Source organism: Bombina bombina, chromosome 3 (assembly GCF_027579735.1).
Source record: "Bombina bombina isolate aBomBom1 chromosome 3, aBomBom1.pri, whole genome shotgun sequence".
NCBI classification, from domain to species: domain Eukaryota; kingdom Metazoa; phylum Chordata; class Amphibia; order Anura; family Bombinatoridae; genus Bombina; species Bombina bombina.
The window spans coordinates 634973782-634994169 of record NC_069501.1 but is presented as its reverse complement, the minus strand read 5'-3'; the positions used below and the strand labels follow the sequence as shown (position 1 = coordinate 634994169).

The following is a 20388-nucleotide window of genomic DNA, read 5'->3' as shown; positions in this document are numbered from 1 at the left end:
TTCTGTATTTTGCATGCACTTGCGTTTCCTTGTGGATACATAAAAGCCATCAGTTGTGTAATTGAAGAGTGAATTCTGTTTTACATTAGGAGGCAGGTCTGTAGAACTGTATAGGGAATAATCCTGGTGGATAACAAATTTCTGCATATTCTGTTACAAATGCATGACTCTGTCTAGCAATACACAGACTAGGCACATTGGTTACAAAGCTGAGCAGGGGAATACTTCCTTATGCAGCAAACACATATGAGAAGGGATAAATCTTCAATAGAATTCCCTTCTAAGGGGGATCAGCGATATGTCCCAAGACTTTAGCTACACCATTGGAAAGAAATCAAACTTTTTAACCATAAAGCTAAAGAAAAGGAAATGGTCTTCTGACCCTTACATTTACACGAAACAAAACAAAACAAATAAGGTTGAGAACTGATGGAAGTCCTTAGGAATCTATAAAGTTTCAATGCTATGACCATATCTATTTTATGTAATCTCTCCTTCGATGATTTTGTTTAGGACATATGGATTAGATTACAAATTCCTGGTTAAAATTCTCAGAAGAAATCTACTTAGGTAAAAAACTAGACAAAGTTTGTACAAGAAAATATAAATAGGGGGCACCTACTGAATACCCACTGGAGGTCAGTCTTCTGGGTGACTGTTATTGACCCCAGACCACTCCTTCTGCACCACTAGGGCTGTCATACTACATGTGAGTGTATATACCACACCTAACACTTTCATTTGCATCAAACAATATTGGGCCATGTGGCACTTCTGTGTTTCTATGTTGTTTGTAAACACCTTTGTCTTAAAGGGACACAAGTCAAAATTATTAAACTTGCATGATTCAGATAGAGCATGCAATTTTAAATTTTAAACACCTCCTGATCATGTGCAATAATTCACAGAATATACCTATATGCATTTGTAATTGGCCGATGGCCAGTAGTGGAAATAGACATAACTTTGAAATTTGCCAGAAAAAAAAATCTGATCATGTCTGACAAAGCAAATGAACAGAACTAATCTGAGAAAAGTCCCCAGTACCTTTGGAGTGCCACCTTGCACCCAGCAGTAAAAACCCACACCTCTCAGGATATCTAGACAATGTGCACTATTCACCCTGTTAACCATTGGAACATTAACTCTGCACCCTGCAGTAAAACATACTCCTCTCAGAACCTCTAGATAATGAGGAGCAAATAACGGAACAATCACGGGTGATGGGTAAATGTAGACCTTGCCTTGAAGTGGCACTCTCTTAAAGTGGCCATAAAACCTAAAAGTTTTTATTCATGATTCAGATAGCACATACAATTTTAAATAATTTTCCAATTTACTACTTCAATCAAATTTTCTCTCTTTTCTTGTTATCCTTTGTTAAAAAGCAGTCATGTAAGCTCACAAGTGTGCACGTGTCTGCAGCACTATATGGCAGCAGTTGTGCAACAATGTTATACATTCGCAAGACCACTAGATGGCAACACTATTTCCTGTCATGTAGTGCTTCATGCATGTGCAAGCTACCAATCTAGATATCTCTTCAACAAAGACAAACATAAAGCAAATTTGAGAATAGGAGTAAATTGGAATACTGTACTTTTTTAAATTGTAAGTCCTTACCTTTCAAGTTTTACCTTATGAGGGAAAACAAAACGTATGCTTATCTGAAACATTTTTTTCTTTCTAGACACGGTGGGTCCACGGAATCATCAATTATTGTTGGGAATATCACTCCTGGCCAGCAGGAGGAGGCAAAGCGCACCACAGCAAAGTTGTTAACTATTACTTCCCTTTCCACAATCCCCAGTCACTCTGCCAAAAAGGAGAGAAAGGAAACAAGGTGTAGAGGTGCCTGAGGCTTAGACAAAAAAAAACTGTCTGAAAAAGAAGGGGTGAGTCGTTGACTCACCGTGTATAGAAATAAATACATTTATCAGGTAAGCATAAATTTTGTTTTCTTTAAGACACGGTGAGTCCACTGAATCATCAATTACTGTTGAGAATCAATACCCAAGCTAGAGGACACAGATGATTAGGAAGGGACAAGACAGGGAACCTAAACAGAAGGGACCACCGCTTGAAGAATCTTTCTCCCAAAAGAAGCCTCAGCCGAGGCAAAAGTATCAAATTTATAAAATGTATAAAAAGTGTGCAAAGAAGACCCAGTCATAGCCTTGCAAATCTGTTCTACAGAAGCCTCATTCTTGAAGGCCCAAGAAAAAACAGCCCTAGTAGAATGAGCTGTGAATCTGTCAGGAGGCTGCTGCCCAGCACTCTCATAAGCAAAACCAATTATACTTTTTAACAAGAGAGAAAGAAGTAGCAGAAGCTTTCTGACCTTAACGTTTCCCAGAGAAACAAACAGGGAAGAAAACTGGCAAAAATCCTGTAGCCTGAAAATAAAAAAATTTAAAGTACACACAACCTCTAAGTTGTGCAATAAACATTCTTCAGAATAGAAGAACTATGACAAAAAGAGAAGGAACACAATATCCTGATTAAATATCTGTCCGAAACCACTTTAGGAAGGAACCTAACTTAGTACGAAGAACCGCCTCATCGGCATGAAAGATAAGGCGAATCACACTGCAAAGCTGAGAGTTGTGACACTCTCCGAGCAGAAGAGACAGCAATAAAAAAACAAAACGTTCCAAGAAGACAATTTAAAATCTATGGAATGCAATGGCTCAAACCGCGCTTGCAGCAAAACTTTAAGAACAAAGTTAAGGCTCCCAGGAGGAGCAACAGATTTAAACACAGGCCTTATACTGACCAGGGCCTGACAAAAAGCTAGCATATCTGGCACGTCCGCCAGACACTTATGCAGCAAAAAGATAATGCAGAAATCTGTCCAGATTTTCCTTATAAAGGACAAAATTCTAAGAATCCTGACCCTACTCCAAGAGTAGCCCTTGGATTCACACAAATAAAGATATTTACGCCATAGCTTATGGTAAATCTTTCTCATAACAGGCTTGCAAGCCTGAATCATGGTCTAAATGAATGTTAAGAACAACCACGCTTAGACAGAACTAAGCGTTCAATCTCTAAGCAGTAAGAGAGAAATGAAATTTGAAAGAAAACATAATTTATGCTTACCTGATAAATTCCTTTCTCCTGTAGTGTGGTCAGTCCACGGGTCATCATTACTTCTGGGATATTAACTCCTCCCCAACAGGAAGTGCAAGAGGATCACCCAGCAGAGCTGCTATATAGCTCCTCCCCTCTAAGTCACACCCAGTCATTCGACCGAGAACCAACGAGAAAGGAGAAGCCAAAGGGTGCAGTGGTGACTGGAGTATAATTTAAAAATTTTAGACCTGCCATAAAAACAGGGCGGGCCGTGGACTGACCACACTACAGGAGAAAGGAATTTATCAGGTAAGAATAAATTATGTTTTCTCCTGTTAAGTGTGGTCAGTCCACGGGTCATCATTACTTCTGGGATACCAATACCAAAGCTAAAGTACACGGATGACGGGAGGGACAGGCAGGCTCTTTATACGGAAGGAACCACTGCCTGAAGAACCTTTCTCCCAAAAACAGCCTCCGAAGAAGCAAAAGTGTCAAATTTGTAAAATTTGGAAAAAGTATGAAGAGAAGACCAAGTTGCAGCCTTGCAAATCTGTTCAACAGAAGCCTCATTCTTAAAGGCCCAAGTGGAAGCCACAGCTCTAGTAGAATGAGCTGTAATTCTTTCAGGAGGCTGCTGTCCAGCAGTCTCATAAGCTAAACGTATTATGCTACGAAGCCAAAAAGAGAGAGAGGTAGCAGAAGCTTTTTGACCTCTCCTCTGACCAGAATAAACGACAAACAGGGAAGACGTTTGTCGAAAATCCTTAGTTGCCTGTAGATAAAATTTCAGGGCACGGACTACATCTAGATTGTGTAGAAGACGTTCCTTCTTCGAAGAAGGATTAGGACACAAAGATGGAACAACAATCTCTTGATTGATATTCCTGTTAGTGACCACCTTAGGTAAGAACCCAGGTTTAGTACGCAGAACTACCTTGTCTGAATGAAAAATCAGATAAGGAGAATCACAATGTAAGGCAGATAACTCAGAGACTCTTCGAGCCGAGGAAATAGCCATTAAAAACAGAACTTTCCAAGATAACAATTTGATATCAATGGAATGAAGGGGTTCAAACGGAACACCCCGTAAAACATTAAGAACTAAGTTCAAACTCCATGGTGGAGCAACAGTTTTAAACACAGGCTTAATCCTGGCCAAAGCCTGACAAAAAGCCTGAACGTCTGGAACCTCTGACAGACGTTTGTGTAAAAGAATGGACAGAGCTGAAATCTGTCCCTTTAAGGAACTAGCGGATAAACCCTTTTCTAAACCTTCTTGTAGAAAAGACAATATCCTAGGAATCCTAACCTTACTCCATGAGTAACTTTTGGATTCGCACCAATATAAGTATTTACGCCATATTTTATGGTAAATCTTTCTGGTAACAGGCTTCCTAGCCTGTATTAAGGTATCAATTACTGACTCAGAAAAACCACGTTTTGATAAAATCAAGCGTTCAATTTCCAAGCAGTCAGCTTCAGAGAAATTAGATTTTGATGTTTGAAGGGACCCTGGATCAGAAGGTCCTGTCTCAGAGGCAGAGACCAGGGTGGACAGGATGACATGTCCACTAGATCTGCATACCAAGTCCTGCGTGGCCACGCAGGCGCTATTACAATCACCGATGCTCTCTCCTGTTTCATTCTGGCAATCAATCGAGGAAGCATCGGGAAGGGTGGAAACACATAAGCCATCCCGAAGGTCCAAGGTGCTGTCAAGGCATCTATCAGGGCCGCTCCCGGATCCCTGGATCTGGACCCGTAACAAGGAAGCTTGGCGTTCTGTCGAGACGCCATGAGATCTATCTCTGGTTTGCCCCAACGTCGAAGTATTTGGGCAAAGACCTCCGGATGAAGTTCCCACTCCCCCGGATGAAAAGTCTGACGACTTAGGAAATCCGCCTCCCAGTTCTCCACTCCCGTGAGGTGGATTGCTGACAGGTGGCAAGAGTGAGACTCTGCCCAGCGAATTATCTTTGATACTTCCATCATCGCTAGGGAGCTTCTTGTCCCTCCTTGATGGTTGATGTAAGCTACAGTCGTGATGTTGTCCGACTGAAACCTGATGAACCCCCGAGTTGTTAACTGGGGCCAAGCCAGAAGGGCATTGAGAACTGCTCTCAATTCCAGAATGTTTATTGGCAGGAGACTCTCCTCCTGAGTCCATGATCCCTGAGCCTTCAGAGAATTCCAGACAGCGCCCCAACCTAGTAGGCTGGCGTCTGTTGTTACAATTGTCCAATCTGGCCTGCTGAATGGCATCCCCCTGGACAGATGTGGCCGAGAAAGCCACCATAGAAGAGAATTTCTGGTCTCTTGATACAGATTCAGAGTAGGGGACAAATCTGAGTAATCCCCATTCCACTGACTTAGCATGCACAATTGCAGCGGTCTGAGATGTAGGCGTAGGGTACTATGTCCATTGCCGCTACCATTAAGCCGATCACCTCCATGCATTGAGCCACTGACGGGTGTTGAATGGAATGAAGGACACGGCATGCATTTTGAAGCTTTGTTAACCTGTCTTCTGTCAGGTAGATCTTCATTTCTACAGAATCTATAAGAGTCCTTAAGAAGGGAACTCTTGTGAGTGGAAAGAGAGAACTCTTCTTTTCGTTCACCTTCCATCCATGCGACCTTAGAAATGCCAGTACTAACTCTGTATGAGACTTGGCAGTTTGAAAGCTTGAAGCTTGTATCAGAATGTCGTCTAGGTACGGAGCTACCGAAATTCCTTGCGGTCTTAGTACCGCCAGAAGAGCACCCAGAACCTTTGTGAAGATTCTTGGAGCCGTAGCCAATCCGAATGGAAGAGCTACAAACTGGTAATGCCTGTCTAGGAAGGCAAACCTTAGGTACTGGTAATGATCTTTGTGAATCGGTATGTGAAGGTAAGCATCCTTTAAATCCACTGTGGTCATGTACTGACCCTTTTGGATCATGGGTAGGATTGTCCGAATAGATTCCATTTTGAACGATGGAACTCTTAGGAATTTGTTTAGGATCTTTAAATCCAAGATTGGCCTGAAGGTTCCCTCTTTTTTGGGAACCACAAACAGATTTGAGCAAAACCCCTGTCCATGTTCCGACCGCGGAACCGGATGGATCACTCCCATTAGTAAAAGATCTTGTACACAGCGTAGAAACGCCTCTTTCTTTATTTGGTTTGTTGACAACCTTGACAGATGAAATCTCCCTTTTGGGGGAGAGGATTTGAAGTCCAGAAGATATCCCTGAGATATGATCTCTAACGCCCAGGGATCCTGGACATCTCTTGCCCAAGCCTTGGCGAAGAGAGAAAGTCTGCCCCCCACTAGATCCGTTCCCGGATCGGGGGCCCTCGATTCATGCTGTCTTAGGGGCAGCAGCAGGTTTTCTGGCCTGCTTGCCCTTGTTCCAGGACTGGTTAGGTCTCCAGCCTTGTCTGTAGCGAGCAACAGCTCCTTCCTGTTTTGGAGCAGAGGAAGTTGATGCTGCTCCTGCCTTGAAATTATGAAAGGAACGAAAATTAGACTGTCTAGCCTTAGGTTTGGCTCAGTCTTGAGGCAGGGCATGGCCTTTACCCCCTGTAATGTCAGCGATAATTTCTTTCAAACCGGGCCCGAATAAGGTCTGCCCTTTGAAAGGTATGTTAAGTAATTTAGATTTAGAAGTAACGTCAGCTGACCAGGATTTTAGCCACAGTGCTCTGCGTGCCTGAATGGCGAATCCGGAATTCTTAGCCGTAAGTTTTGTTAAATGTACTACGGCATCTGAAACAAATGAATTAGCTAGCTTAAGTGTTTTAAGCTTGCTTGAAATCTCATCTATAGTTATTGAGTCAAGAGTCTCTTCCAGGGACTCGGACCAAAAAGCGGCCGCGGCCAAGACAGACGCAATACATGCAAGGGGTTGCAATATAAAACCTTGTTGAACAAACATTTTCTTAAGGTAACCCTCTACTTTTTTATCCATTGGATCTGAAAAGGCACAGCTATCCTCCACCGGGATAGTGGTACGCTTAGCCAGAGTAGAAACCGCTCCCTCCACCTTAGGGACCGTCTGCCATAAGTCCCGTGTGGTGGCGTCTATTGGAAACATTTTTCTAAACACAGGAGGGGGGGAAAAGGGTACACCGGGCCTATCCCACTCCTTAGTAATTATCTCTGTAAGCCTCTTAGGTATAGGAAATACGTCAGTACTCGCCGGTACCGCATAGTATCTATCCAGCCTACATAATTTCTCTGGGATTGCAACGGTGTTACAATCATTCAGAGCTGCTAATACCTCCCCTAACAGTACACTGAGGTTTTCGAGTTTAAACTTAAAATTAGAAATGTCTGAATCCATTCTATTGGGATCAGAACCGTCACCTGCAGATTGAAGCTCTCCGTCCTCATGTTCTGCATACTGTGACGCAGTATCAGACATGGCCCTATTATTAACAGCGCACTCTGTTCTCACCCCAGAGTGATCACGCTTACCTCTAAGTTCTGGTAATTTAGACAAAACTTCAGTCATAACATTAGCCATATCCTGTAATGTGATTTGTAATGGCCGCCCTGATGTACTCGGCGCTACAATATCACGCACCTCCCGAGCGGGAGTTGCAAGTACTGACACGTGAGGCGAGTTAGTCGGCATAACTCTCCCCTCGTTGTTTGGTGAATGATGTTCAATTTGTACAGATTTACTTTTATTTAAAGTAGCATCAATGCAATTAGTACATAAATTTCTATTGGGCTCCACTTTGGCTTTAGCACATATAGCACAGAGATATTCCTCTGAGTCAGACATGTTTAACACACTGGCAATTAAACTAGCAACTTGGAAATACTTTTCAAAGCAATTTACAAATAATATGAAAAACGTACTGTGCCTTTAAGAAGCACAGAAAAAAAGTTGACAGTTGAGTAATAATAAACCGGAGAAACTATAACATCAAATTCTTTCCGGTAAAACACAATTTTAGCAAAGGATTGCCCCATTAGCAATGGATAACTAACCCTGAATAGCAGAAAAAAAGTACAGAATATAAACGTTTTTTATCACAGTCAAAGCACAATCTCACAGGTCTGCTGTGAGTGATTACCACCCTCAAACTAACTTTTGAAGACCCCTGAGCTCTGTAGAGACGAACCGGATCATGCAGGGAAGAAAACAGACTTGTGACTGAATTTTCTGATGCGTAGCAAAAGCGCCAAAATAGGCCCCTCACCCTCACCCACAAAAGTGAGGGAGATCAGTAAACTGTCTTAAATTAAATAAAACGACCGCCAAGTGGAAAAAAAACAGTGCCCAAAACAATTTTTCACCCAGTACCTCAGATAATTAAACGATTTTAACATGCCAGCAAAAACGTTTAACATCAAATAAATGAAATGTCATTAGAAAGCCTGTTGCTAGTCGTTCCCACTGCAAGTTAGGCTAAAGTCTTATGCATACAGTATTATCCCAGTGAAGCCCAGAATACTGAAGTGTAAATATACATACATGACAGCCTGATACCAGTTGCTACTACTGCATTTAAGGCTGAGCTTACATTATATCGGTATGGCAGTATTTTCTCAGTCAATTCCATTCTCAGAAAATAATATGCTGCTACATACCTCTTTGCAGGTTAACCTGCCCGCTGTCCCCTGATCTGAAGTTTACCTCACTCCTCAGATGGCCGAGAACAGCAAGATGATCTTAACTACGCCGGCTAAAATCATACAAAAACTCAGGTAGATTCTTCTTCAAATTCTACCTGAGAAGGAACAACACACTCCGGTGCTGTTTTAAAATAACAAACTTTTGATTGAAGGTATAAAACTAAGTATAATCACCACAGTCCTCTCACACATCCTATCTATTAGTTGGGTGCAAGAGAATGACTGGGTGTGACGTAGAGGGGAGGAGCTATATAGCAGCTCTGCTGGGTGATCCTCTTGCACTTCCTGTTGGGGAGGAGTTAATATCCCAGAAGTAATGATGACCCGTGGACTGACCACACTTAACAGGAGAAAGAAGGGACCCTGAATCAGAAGGTCCTTCCCTCAGAGGAGTCTCCAAGGTAGTAGAGATGACATCTCCACTAGGTCTGCATACCAGATCCTGCGAGGCCACACAGGAACTATTAGAATTACCAACGTCCAGTTAGATACGAGCCATGACTCGTGAAGGGAGAGCAAAACCGAAGATACAGGTATACTAGCCTGAAAACCCAAGGAATCACCAGAGCATCTATCAGAGTGGCCTGAGGATCTCTTGACTTTGAATCGTACCTTGGCAGCTTCGTATTCTGCCGAGACGCCATCAGATCCAACACAGGCATCCATTTGAGGGATAAGTAGTTCCCACTCCTCAGATGAAAATCTGTCTGCTCAGGAAATCTGCTTCCCAGTTGTTTCCTAGAATGTGGCAGATAGACAATTGTGAGCGTCCGCCCACTGAATAAACCGAGTCACCTACTTCATGGCTTAAGGAATTTCTAATTCCTTCCTGGAGGTAGATGTAATCCGCTGAGGATCCGACTGGAACCTGATAAACCGGCTAAGGACAACTGAGGTCAGGAAAACAGAGCTTTAAAAATTACTCTCCCCTCCAAGATGTTTATGAGGAGAGCAGACTCCTCTTGAGTTCATAGCCCTTATGCCTAGAACAAGTCCCCGACTGTACTCCAGTCCAGTAGGCTGGAGTCCTAAGACACAAACGCCCAGGAAGGTCTCTGGAAGCACATGCTCTAAAACAGATGCTCCTTTAAAACACCACCACGGAAGAAGTTTCTTATCGACTGAACTAGATCTATCCTCTAAAATAAATCTGAACAGTCCCCCTTTTTATTGTCGGAGCATGCAAAACTACAGAGCTCACAATTGGAATCAAATAAGGGGAACATGTCCATGGAGACAGCCAGTAGACCATTACCTCAATCCGCTGAGTCACCGATCGCCGAGCCTTAAACTCAGAGAAGGGCAAGAGGAGAGAATCTTAGATATTTATTCTCTAGCAAAGAGATTACCATAGATAGGGAAAATATTATTGTCCCTAAGAAAACAACCCCTGTAGAAAGAAAAAGGGGACTCATTTCCAGATTCACTTCCCATCCGTGGAAACGTGACGAGACAACAAAATCTCAGAATGAGAGATTGTCTTTTATAGATACAGCGTCCAGAAAAAGCGCTATCAACTGAAAGAGTCTTTCAGAAAGGCAAATCTCAGGAACTAGAAGATACGCGTCCTTTAGGTCAATGGTCAGAAAGAACTGACCCTCATGGACCTAAAGAAAAGAGGAAACTAATATTTGCACTCTAAGTCTAAAAATCGAAACACAAGATAAATGCCTCTCTCTAATCTGGTTTGCAGATAAACATGAGAGGAGAAACCTGCTTTGGAGAGGAAGGTATAAGGAACACAGAGATACAAAAACTTCACCACCTCCTTGCACCGAAGGCAAAGAGAATGACTGGGGATTGTGGGAAGGGAAGTGATACTTAAAAGGACATTAAACTAAAAAAAAAATTATTTCATGATTCAGATAGAGAATGCAATTTTTAAAAAGTTTCCAATTTACTTCTATTATCAAATTTATTTCATTCTCATGTTATTCTTTGTTAAAGAGATACCTAGGTAGGTAGTGTGCATATGCCTGAAGCACTACATGACAGGAAACGGTGCTGCCATCTAGTGGTCTTGCTAATATATAACATTGTTGCAAAACTGCTGCTATAAAGTGCTGCTGACACGTGCACACTCTTGAGCTTAAATTTCTGCTTTTCAACAAAGGATAAAAAGAAAACAAAGAAAATTTAATAATAGAAGTAAATTAGAAAGTTGTTTAAAATTTTATGTTCTATCTAAATCATGAAAGAAAAAAATTGCTTTTTATGTCCTTTTAACAGCTTTGCTGTGGTGCTTTTTGCCTCCTCCAGCTGGCTAGGAGTGATATTCCCAACAGTAATTGATGATTCTGTGGACTCACCGTGTCTTAAGAAAGAAAAAAGAATTAAAATCCCTGTAATTCTTGAATAAAATCCTGGGCAACTATATTCACCTGCTTCTAAACTAGACAAAGAAAATACTGGGAAGGTCAGGGAAGTAGGATAGATATAAAAGCTCTGGTGTAGGGTGTATTTTCCTCCTCCTGGTGTCAAGATGAATTCTCAACAGTAAGGATTTGTGGTCTCAAACCACCTTGAGAAACAAATTGAGGGTTTTGCTCAAGCACTAACCAATTTTCAGAAAAATCAAAAATGGTTAGGAAATTTTTGTTGTTGTTTTCATATGGAATAACCCTACTGCTTCTGCACACATGTACATGTGTAGAATGACAAAAGAAAGAGCAGAGTAGTCTTAGCTGCCCTTCGGAAAGCAAAGCTGAGAGAAACTAGAAAAAGAGATTACATTTTACAGAGAAATTAGAAATATTCTAGATTGGTAAAGGATTGGCTGGTTCCATCCAGCAAATATCAGTACAAACTGACTTACATGACTATGACGTGTAGAGTTCAGCTGCCCTCATCTCTTCCATTATAGTGGTTTAGCACGGATTCAGCTTGACTACTTAGTGACAATTTCACAGGTATTTAAACAGACATTCCTTTCTATTAAAACTAATAGCAAAATACAAATATATTTAAGTATAATGTTCACACAAACTACCTTGTATGCCCACTGCTATTGCAAAGAATGCATTTCCTATCATGATTGTTGATGCAAAACTGATAATCCACATTTTAAAATCAAGTGACTGCAGAAAAGGTTAGGGGGGAGAGGAGGTAAACAACGGCTCACATAAATTGCCTAAAACTATTAAACCAAGTCTCACTAGGAGAAAGTGGAACAAGTACAGTTTTTAGAAGTATTTTACAGCAAAAGGCAGCAAAATAATAAAGGTTTATTGCAATATTTCACTTGCAATAATAAAACATTTTATGAATTGTTGAAATGTCAATTATAAAGGGACAGTCTACACCAGAATTTTTATTGTTTGAAAAGATAGAAAATCCCTTTATTACCCATTCCCTAGTTTTGCATTACCAACACATCTATATAAATACACTTTTTACCTCTGTGATTACCTTGTATCTAAGGCTCTGCAAACTGCCCCCTTATTTCAGTTCTTTTGAAAGACATCCATTTTAGCCAATCAGAGCTTGCTCACTGGAACTCCACGTGCTTGAGCACAGCGTTATCTCTATGATAAACGTGAACCAACACCCTCTAGTGGTGAAAAACTGTCAAAATGCCCTGAGAGAAGAGGCAGCCTTCAAAAGCTTAGAAATTAGCATATGAACCTCCTAGGTTTAGCATTCAACTAAGAATACCAAGAGAACAAAGCAAAATTGGTGATAAAAGTAAATTGGAAAATTGTTTAAAATTACATTCTCTATCTGAATCATGAAAGTTTATTTTGGACTAGACTGTCCCTTTAATGGTTCTTTAGTTTACAGATTTAAAAGGAGACAATAGTTCTCACACAGTGCTAATGTCTATAGAGAGAGGTTATAAAAATAAACATTGTCAGTATGATACAGTAACAATTTACTTAGATAAATATTTACCTTTATTTCCAAAGGCTTTGGGCTGCAGAAACCTTCTTCAACTTCAATTTTAAATGAGGCACCTATACAAAAACTGTTTCCATCAAGCAAAGTTCCTCCCGGGGTAGTATCAATGTTGCCATAATCTTTGCTATTCATATTCATGGGAGAGAATCCCATAAAATGTTGTTCCAGAGATGGAGGAGTTGGGTACATTTTATGAAGATCTACTGCATCTATAAAATGTTAGAAAATTGTTTAATTATATAGGCAAACTTTGTACAGCAGCTACAAAATATATATATATATATATATATATATATATATATATATATATATATATATACATACATACATACACACATACACACACACACACATACACACAGTATATATACACACACACATATATATATCCATCCATTTATATAATATAATGCAGGATAATTAAGTATTTTTCTATGTAGCTTGTCTAATGTAATTATAATTTATATATATATATATATATATATATATATATATATATATATATATATATATATATATATATATATATATATATATATATATATATATAAATAAAAACATAATTTATGCTTACCTGATAAATTTATTTCTCTTGTAGTGTAGTCAGTCCACGGTTCATCCATTACTTATGGAATATATCTCTTCCTAACAGGAAGCTGCAAGAGGATCACCCAGCAGAGCTGCTATATAGCTCCTCCCCTCACATGTCATATTCAGTCATTCGACCAAAGCAGACGAGAAAGGAGAAACCATAGGGTGCAGTGGTGACTGGAGTTTAATTAAAATTTAGGTCTGCCTTAAAGACAGGGCGGGCCGTGGACTGACTACACTACAAGAGAAATAAATTTATCAGGTAAGCATAAATTATGTTTTCTCTTGTTAAGTGTAGTCAGTCCACGGTTCATCCATTACTTATGGAATACCAATACCAAAGCTAAAGTACATGGATGAAGGGAGGGACAAGGCAGGAACATTAAACAGAAGGAACCACTGCCTGGAGTACCTTTCTCCCAAAAATAGCCTCCGAAGAAGCAAAAGTGTCAAATTTGTAAAATTTTGAAAAGGTGTGAAGCGAAGACCAAGTCGCAGCCTTGCAAATCTGTTCAACAGAGGCCTCATTTTTAAAGGCCCAGGTGGAAGCCACAGCTCTAGTAGAATGAGCTGTAATCCTTTCAGGAGGCTGCTGTCCAGCAGTCTCATAGGCTAAACGTATTATGCTATGAAGCCAAAAAGAGAGAGAGGTAGCCGAAGCCTTTTGACCTCTTCTCTGTCCAGAGTAAACGACAAACAGGGAAGAAGTTTGACGAAAATCTTTAGTTGCCTGCAAATAGAACTTCAGGGCACGGACTACGTCCAAATTATGCAAAAGTCGTTCCTTCTTTGAAGAAGGGTTAGGACACAGTGATGGAACAACAATCTCTTGATTGATATTCCTGTTAGTAACTACCTTAGGTAAGAACCCAGGTTTAGTACGCAGAACTACCTTGTCTGAATGAAAAATCAGATAAGGAGAATCACAATGTAAGGCAGATAACTCAGAGACTCTTCGAGCCGAGGAAATAGCCATCAAAAACAAAACCTTCCAGGATAACAGCTTGATATCAATGGAATGAAGGGGTTCAAATGGAACGCCTTGAAGAACATTAAGAACTAAGTTTAAGCTCCACGGCGGAGCAACAGTCTTAAACACAGGCTTAATCCTAGTTAAAGCCTGACAAAAAGCCTGAACGTCTGGAACTTTAGCCAGACGTTTGTGTAGAAGAATAGAATAGAGCAGAAATCTGTCCCTTTAACGAACTAGCAGATAAGCCCTTTTCTAAACCCTCTTGTAGAAAGGACAATATCCTAGGAATCCTAACCTTACTCCATGAGTAACTCTTGGATTCGCACCAATATAAATATTTACGCCATATCTTATGGTAAATTTTTCTGGTAACAGGCTTCCTAGCCTGTATTAAGGTATCAATAACCGACTCCGAGAAGCCACGCTTTGATAGAATCAAGCGTTCAATCTCCATGCAGTCAGCCTCAGAGAAATTAGATTTGGATGTTTGAAAGGACCCTGAATTAGAAGGTCCTGTCTCAGAGGCAGAGACCACGGTGGACAAGACGACATGTCCACTAGGTCTGCATACCAGGTCCTGCGTAGCCACGCAGGCGCTATCAGAATCTTGGCAATCAAACAAGGAAGCATCGGAAATGGTGGAAACACATAAGCCATGTTGAAGACCCAAGGGGCTGTCAGAGCATCTATCAGCACCGCTCCCGGGTCCCTGGACCTGGATCCGTAACAAGGAAGCTTGGCGTTCTGGCGAGACGCCATGAGATCCAGATCTGGTTTGCCCCAACGAAGAATCAGTTGAGCAAAGACCTCCGGATGAAGTTCCCACTCCCCCGGATGAAAAGTCTGGCGACTTAGAAAATCCGCCTCCCAGTTCTCTACGCCTGGGATGTAAATCGCTGACAGGTGGCAAGAGTGAGACTCTGCCCAGCGAATTATCTTTGAGACTTCCAACATCGCTAGGGAACTTCTGGTTCCCCCTTGATGGTTGATGTAAGCCACAGTCGTGATGTTGTCCGACTGAAATCTGATGAACCTCAGAGTTGCTAACTGAGGCCAAGCTTGGAGAGCATTGAATATTGCTCTTAATTCCAGAATATATATTGGGAGGAGTTTCTCCTCCTGAGTCCATAATCCCTGAGCTTTCAGGGAGTTCCAGACTGCGCCCCAGCCTAGAAGGCTGGCGTCTGTTGTTACAATCGTCCAATCTGGCCTGCGAAAGGTCATCCCCTTGGACAGATGTGGCCGAGAGAGCCACCATAGAAGAGAATCTCTGGTCTCTTGATCCAGACTTAGTAGGGGGGACAAATCTGAGTAATCCCCGTTCCACTGACTTAGCATGCACAATTGCAGCGGTCTGAGATGCAGGCGCGCAAATGGTACTATGTCCATTGCCGCTACCATTAAGCCGATTACTTCCATGCACTGAGCTACTGACGGGTGTGGAATGGAATGAAGGACACGGCAAGCATTTAGAAGTTTTGATAACCTGGCCTCTGTCAGGTAAATTTTCATCTCTACAGAATCTATAAGAGTCCCTAGAAAGGGAACTCTTGTAAGTGGTAATAGAGAACTCTTTTCCACGTTCACCTTCCACCCATGCGACCTCAGAAATGCCAGAACTATCTCTGTATGAGACTTGGCAGTTTGAAAACTTGACGCTTGTATCAGAATGTCGTCTAGGTACGGAGTCACCGCTATGCCTCGCGGTCTTAGTACCGCCAGAAGTGAGCCCAGAACTTTTGTAAAGATTCTTGGAGCCGTAGCTAATCCGAAGGGAAGAGCTACAAACTGGTAATGCCTGTCTAGGAAAGCAAATCTTAGGTACCGATAATGATCCTTGTGAATCGGTATGTGAAGGTAGGCATCCTTTAAATCCACTGTGGTCATGTACTGACCCTCTTGGATCATGGGAAGGATGGTCCGAATAGTTTCCATTTTGAATGATGGAACTCTTAGAAATTTGTTTAGGATTTTTAAGTCCAAGATTGGTCTGAAGGTTCCCTCTTTCTTGGGAACCACAAATAGATTTGAATAGAATGCCTGCCCGTGTTCCATCCGCGGAACTGGGTGGATCACCCCCATTAGTAAAAGGTCTTGTACACAGCGTAGAAATGCCTCTTTCTTTATTTGGTTTGCTGATAACCTTGAAAGATGAAATCTCCCTCGTGGAGGAGAAGTTTTGAAGTCCAGGAGATATCCCTGAGATATGATCTCCAACGCCCAGGGATCCTGGACATCTCTTGCCCAAGCCTGGGCGAAGAGAGAAAGTCTGCCCCCCACTAGATCCGTTTCCGGATAGGGGGCCCTCTCTTCATGCTGTCTTGGAGGCAGCAGCAGGTTTCTTGGCCTGCTTGCCCTTGTTCCAGGACTGGTTAACTTTCCAGCCCTGCCTGTAACGAGCAACAGCTCCTTCCTGTTTTGGAGCGGAGGAAGTTGATGCTGCTCCAGCCTTGAAGTTACGAAAGGCACGAAAATTAGACTGTTTGGCCTTTGATTTGGCCCTGTCCTGAGGTAGAGCATGGCCCTTACCTCCCGTGATGTCAGCTATAATTTCTTTCAAGCCGGGCCCGAATAAGGTCTGCCCTTTGAAAGGAATATTAAGCAATTTAGATTTAGAAGTCACGTCAGCTGACCAGGATTTAAGCCATAGCGCTCTGCGCGCTTGGATGGCGAATCCGGAGTTCTTAGCCGTAAGTTTGGTTAAATGTACGACGGCATCAGAAACAAATGCGTTAGCTAGCTTAAGTGCTTTAAGCTTGTTCATAATTTCATCCAATGGAGCTGTGCGAATGGCCTCTTCCAGAGACTCAAACCAGAATGCCGCCGCAGCAGTGACAGGCGCAATGCATGCAAGGGGCTGTAAGATAAAACCTTGTTGAACAAACATTTTCTTAAGGTAACCCTCTAATTTCTTATCCATTGGATCTGAAAAGGCACAACTATCCTCCACCGGGATAGTGGTACGCTTAGCTAAAGTAGAAACTGCTCCCTCCACCTTAGGGACCGTCTGCCATAAGTCTCGTGTGGTGGCATCTATAGGAAACATTTTCCTAAATATGGGAGGAGGGGAAAAGGGCACACCAGGTCTATCCCACTCCTTGCTAATAATCTCTGTAAGCCTTTTAGGTATAGGAAACACGTCAGTACACACAGGTACCGCATAGTATCTATCCAACCTACATAACTTTTCTGGAATTGCAACCGTGTTACAATCATTCAGAGCCGCTAATACCTCCCCTAGTAATATGCGGAGGTTCTCAAGCTTAAATTTTAAATTAGAAATCTCTGAATCCAGTCTCCCTGGATCAGATCCGTCACCCACAGAATGAAGCTCTCCGTCTTCACGTTCTGCAAACTGTGTGACACAGTATCTGACATGGCTCTCACCTCATCCGCACGCTCTGTCCTTAACCCAGAGCTATCGCGCTTGCCTCTTAATTCTGGCAATTTAGATAATACTTCTGTCATAACAGTAGCCATGTCTTGCAAAGTGATTTGTAAGGGCCTCCCTGATGTACTTGGCGCCACAAAATCACGCACCTCCTGAGCGGGAGGCGAAGGTACTGACACGTGAGGGGAGTTAGTCGGCATAACTTCCCCCTCGTTGTCTGGTGATAATTTCTTTACATGTAAAGATTGACTTTTATTTAAAGTAGCATCAATGCAATTAGTACATAAATTTCTATTGGGCTCCACATTGGCCTTTAAACATAGTGAACAAAGAGATTCATCTGTGTCAGACATGTTTAAACAGACTAGCAATGAGACTAGCAAGCTTGGAAATACTTTTCTAAATAAATTTACAAGCAATATAAAAAACGCTACTGTGCCTTTAAGAAGCACAAAAAGCTGTCACAGTTGAAATAACAATGAACCAAAATAGTTATAGCAACCAATTTTTCACAGTAAATGTATTAAGTTAGCAAAGGATTGCACCCACCAGCAAATGGATGATTAACACCTTAATACCCAAAAACGGATTAACAATGTAATAATTAACGTTTTTCTCACAGTCAAAACACACTGTCACAGGTCTGCTGTGACTGATTACCTCCCTCAAAATGAATTTTGAAGACCCCTGAGCTCTCTAGAGACGATCTGGATCATGGAGGATGAAGTAGACAGATTGTGACTGAATTTTTACTGCGCAAAAAAGCGCTAAAATAGGCCCCTCCCACTCATATTACAACAGTGGGGAAGCTCAGAAAACTGTTTCTATGCAGAAAACAAAGATGGCCATGTGGTAAAAATCATGCCCCAATAAGTTTTATCACCAAGTACCTCACAAAAAACGATTAACATGCCAGTAAACGTTTTAAACATACATTTGAAAAGTTATGAATTGTTATTAATAAGCCTGCTACCAGTCGCTTTTACTGCAGTTAAGGCTCATACATTATTTCAGTATTAACAGTATTTTCAGAGTCAATTCCATTCCTTAGAAAAATACATTCAGTGTACACACACTCATCAGCCTAATACCAGTTGCTATCACTGCATTTAAGGCTGAACTTACTTTACATTGGTATCAGCAGTATTTTCTCAGTCAATTCCATTCCTCAGAAAAATAGTTACTGCACATACCTCATTTGCAGGGGGGGCCTGCATGCTATTCCCCTTCTCTGAAGTTACCTCACTCCTCAGATGAGAACAGCCAGTGGATCTTAGTTACGTCTGCTAAGATCATAGAAAACGCAGGCAGATTCTTCTTTTAATGCTGCCTGAGAACAAACAGCACACTCCGGTTCCATTTAAAATAACAAACTTTTGATTGTAGAAATAAACTAAGTTAAAAAACACCACAGACCTCTCACAGCGACCTATCTAGTTAGGCTGCAAGAGAATGACTGAATATGACATGTGAGGGGAGGAGCTATATAGCAGCTCTGCTGGGTGATCCTCTTGCAGCTTCCTGTTAGGAAGAGATATATTCCATAAGTAATGGATGAACCGTGGACTGACTACACTTAACAAGAGAAATCCATTTTAATCTCATATCATTTTGGCAATGTTTAAATTTCATAATAAAGCTTATACATGCGACTATAGGTAGATTTGATCATTTTTATTACTTTTGTGACTTACATGCAGGGAAAATAGGAATGTTTGAAAATGTTATTAAAAAAAAAATACTGGGGGGGGCGGAGCCAACCGCCGACCAGAGCAGACACATAGAGAGCTCCTGCTATCTCAGCTTTTAAAAACACTTTTACTCCTTTTATTTGGTGACTATTTCTTGCAGAAGAGAATAACTATAAAGCTAAAAGGAATACCAACATGTACATGACCTCAGTGAGCTCCTAAACTGGACTACTTAATATAAGTCTAACAAAGAAGCCACATGACGACCTGAAACTTCAACTTCGGCCTAACACTGCGTCCTTGGCCTAACCTCCTGGGTTTTTGACGCTTACATCAAGGGGAAAGTCCTCGATTGGGGCACTTCACAAGATTTACCTACTGGTCTATTTGACACACCACCGGAGCCCGATGTCGACTGCGAGCCACAGCAACTATTAACACTTGCTTCCCCTGCAGGGTCTGGAGGGTCGGAGTGGGAGTCGTGCATCCCACTGAATCAAGCTACCGCAGAAGATGGTGAGGCAACAGACACTACGGGGAACATACCACATTCGGTGGAGTCAGAGGAGAGAAGAGATTCAGATACGAGGCCCCCGCTATCTGAAATTACACCTACCCGCCTCTACACTACCAGACACCGAGTGCACCTCGACCTTCCTCAGCCATAAATACTATAACGGTCGCATTATTGGACTCCTGGGGGAGGCTCTGGCTGAATGGAGTACTGCTAACGTCTGCACCTATTCCTCTCTCACAATTGGGGTATGATGCTCAAGCTCCCCTAAGTCATATGCACTCTCCAAAAAGTAACGTTGGCCATGTTAAATGTCCCTACTACTGCCCCCCTTATGCAGCTGGCGTAGGTTAGCGAGTTAATTACTAGGACTTTCCCTCTCCTAACACCGGTATAGAGATCATCAATGGGACACTATATTTCTCCGTATCTACCACTAACAACTGTGGTACTAGGATCCTCACGCATTCTGTTTTAGTTATAGATCAGCCTATTGGCTTATGTTGTACAGTATTAACTTCTCTCTCTATGGATTACTTTTTGACCTAGTCTGTCATTAGAACATTTCTTAGTTAGAGGTGCATTATGTTTATATTTATCTATGGCGATATGAATGTTTA

At 41.7% G+C, this 20388-nt stretch overlaps 1 protein-coding gene across 1 annotated transcript in view; it reads right to left on the bottom strand.

The window, feature by feature from the left end:
* The window catches only part of MED13 (mediator complex subunit 13), a 1182528-nt gene that overhangs the window by 775988 nt on the left and 386152 nt on the right, over positions 1–20388 (bottom strand). The window contains exon 14 of the mRNA XM_053707341.1: positions 12603–12817. Within this exon, the coding sequence (XP_053563316.1) occupies positions 12603–12817 (215 nt within the window). The remainder of the gene's footprint in view (positions 1–12602; positions 12818–20388) is intronic.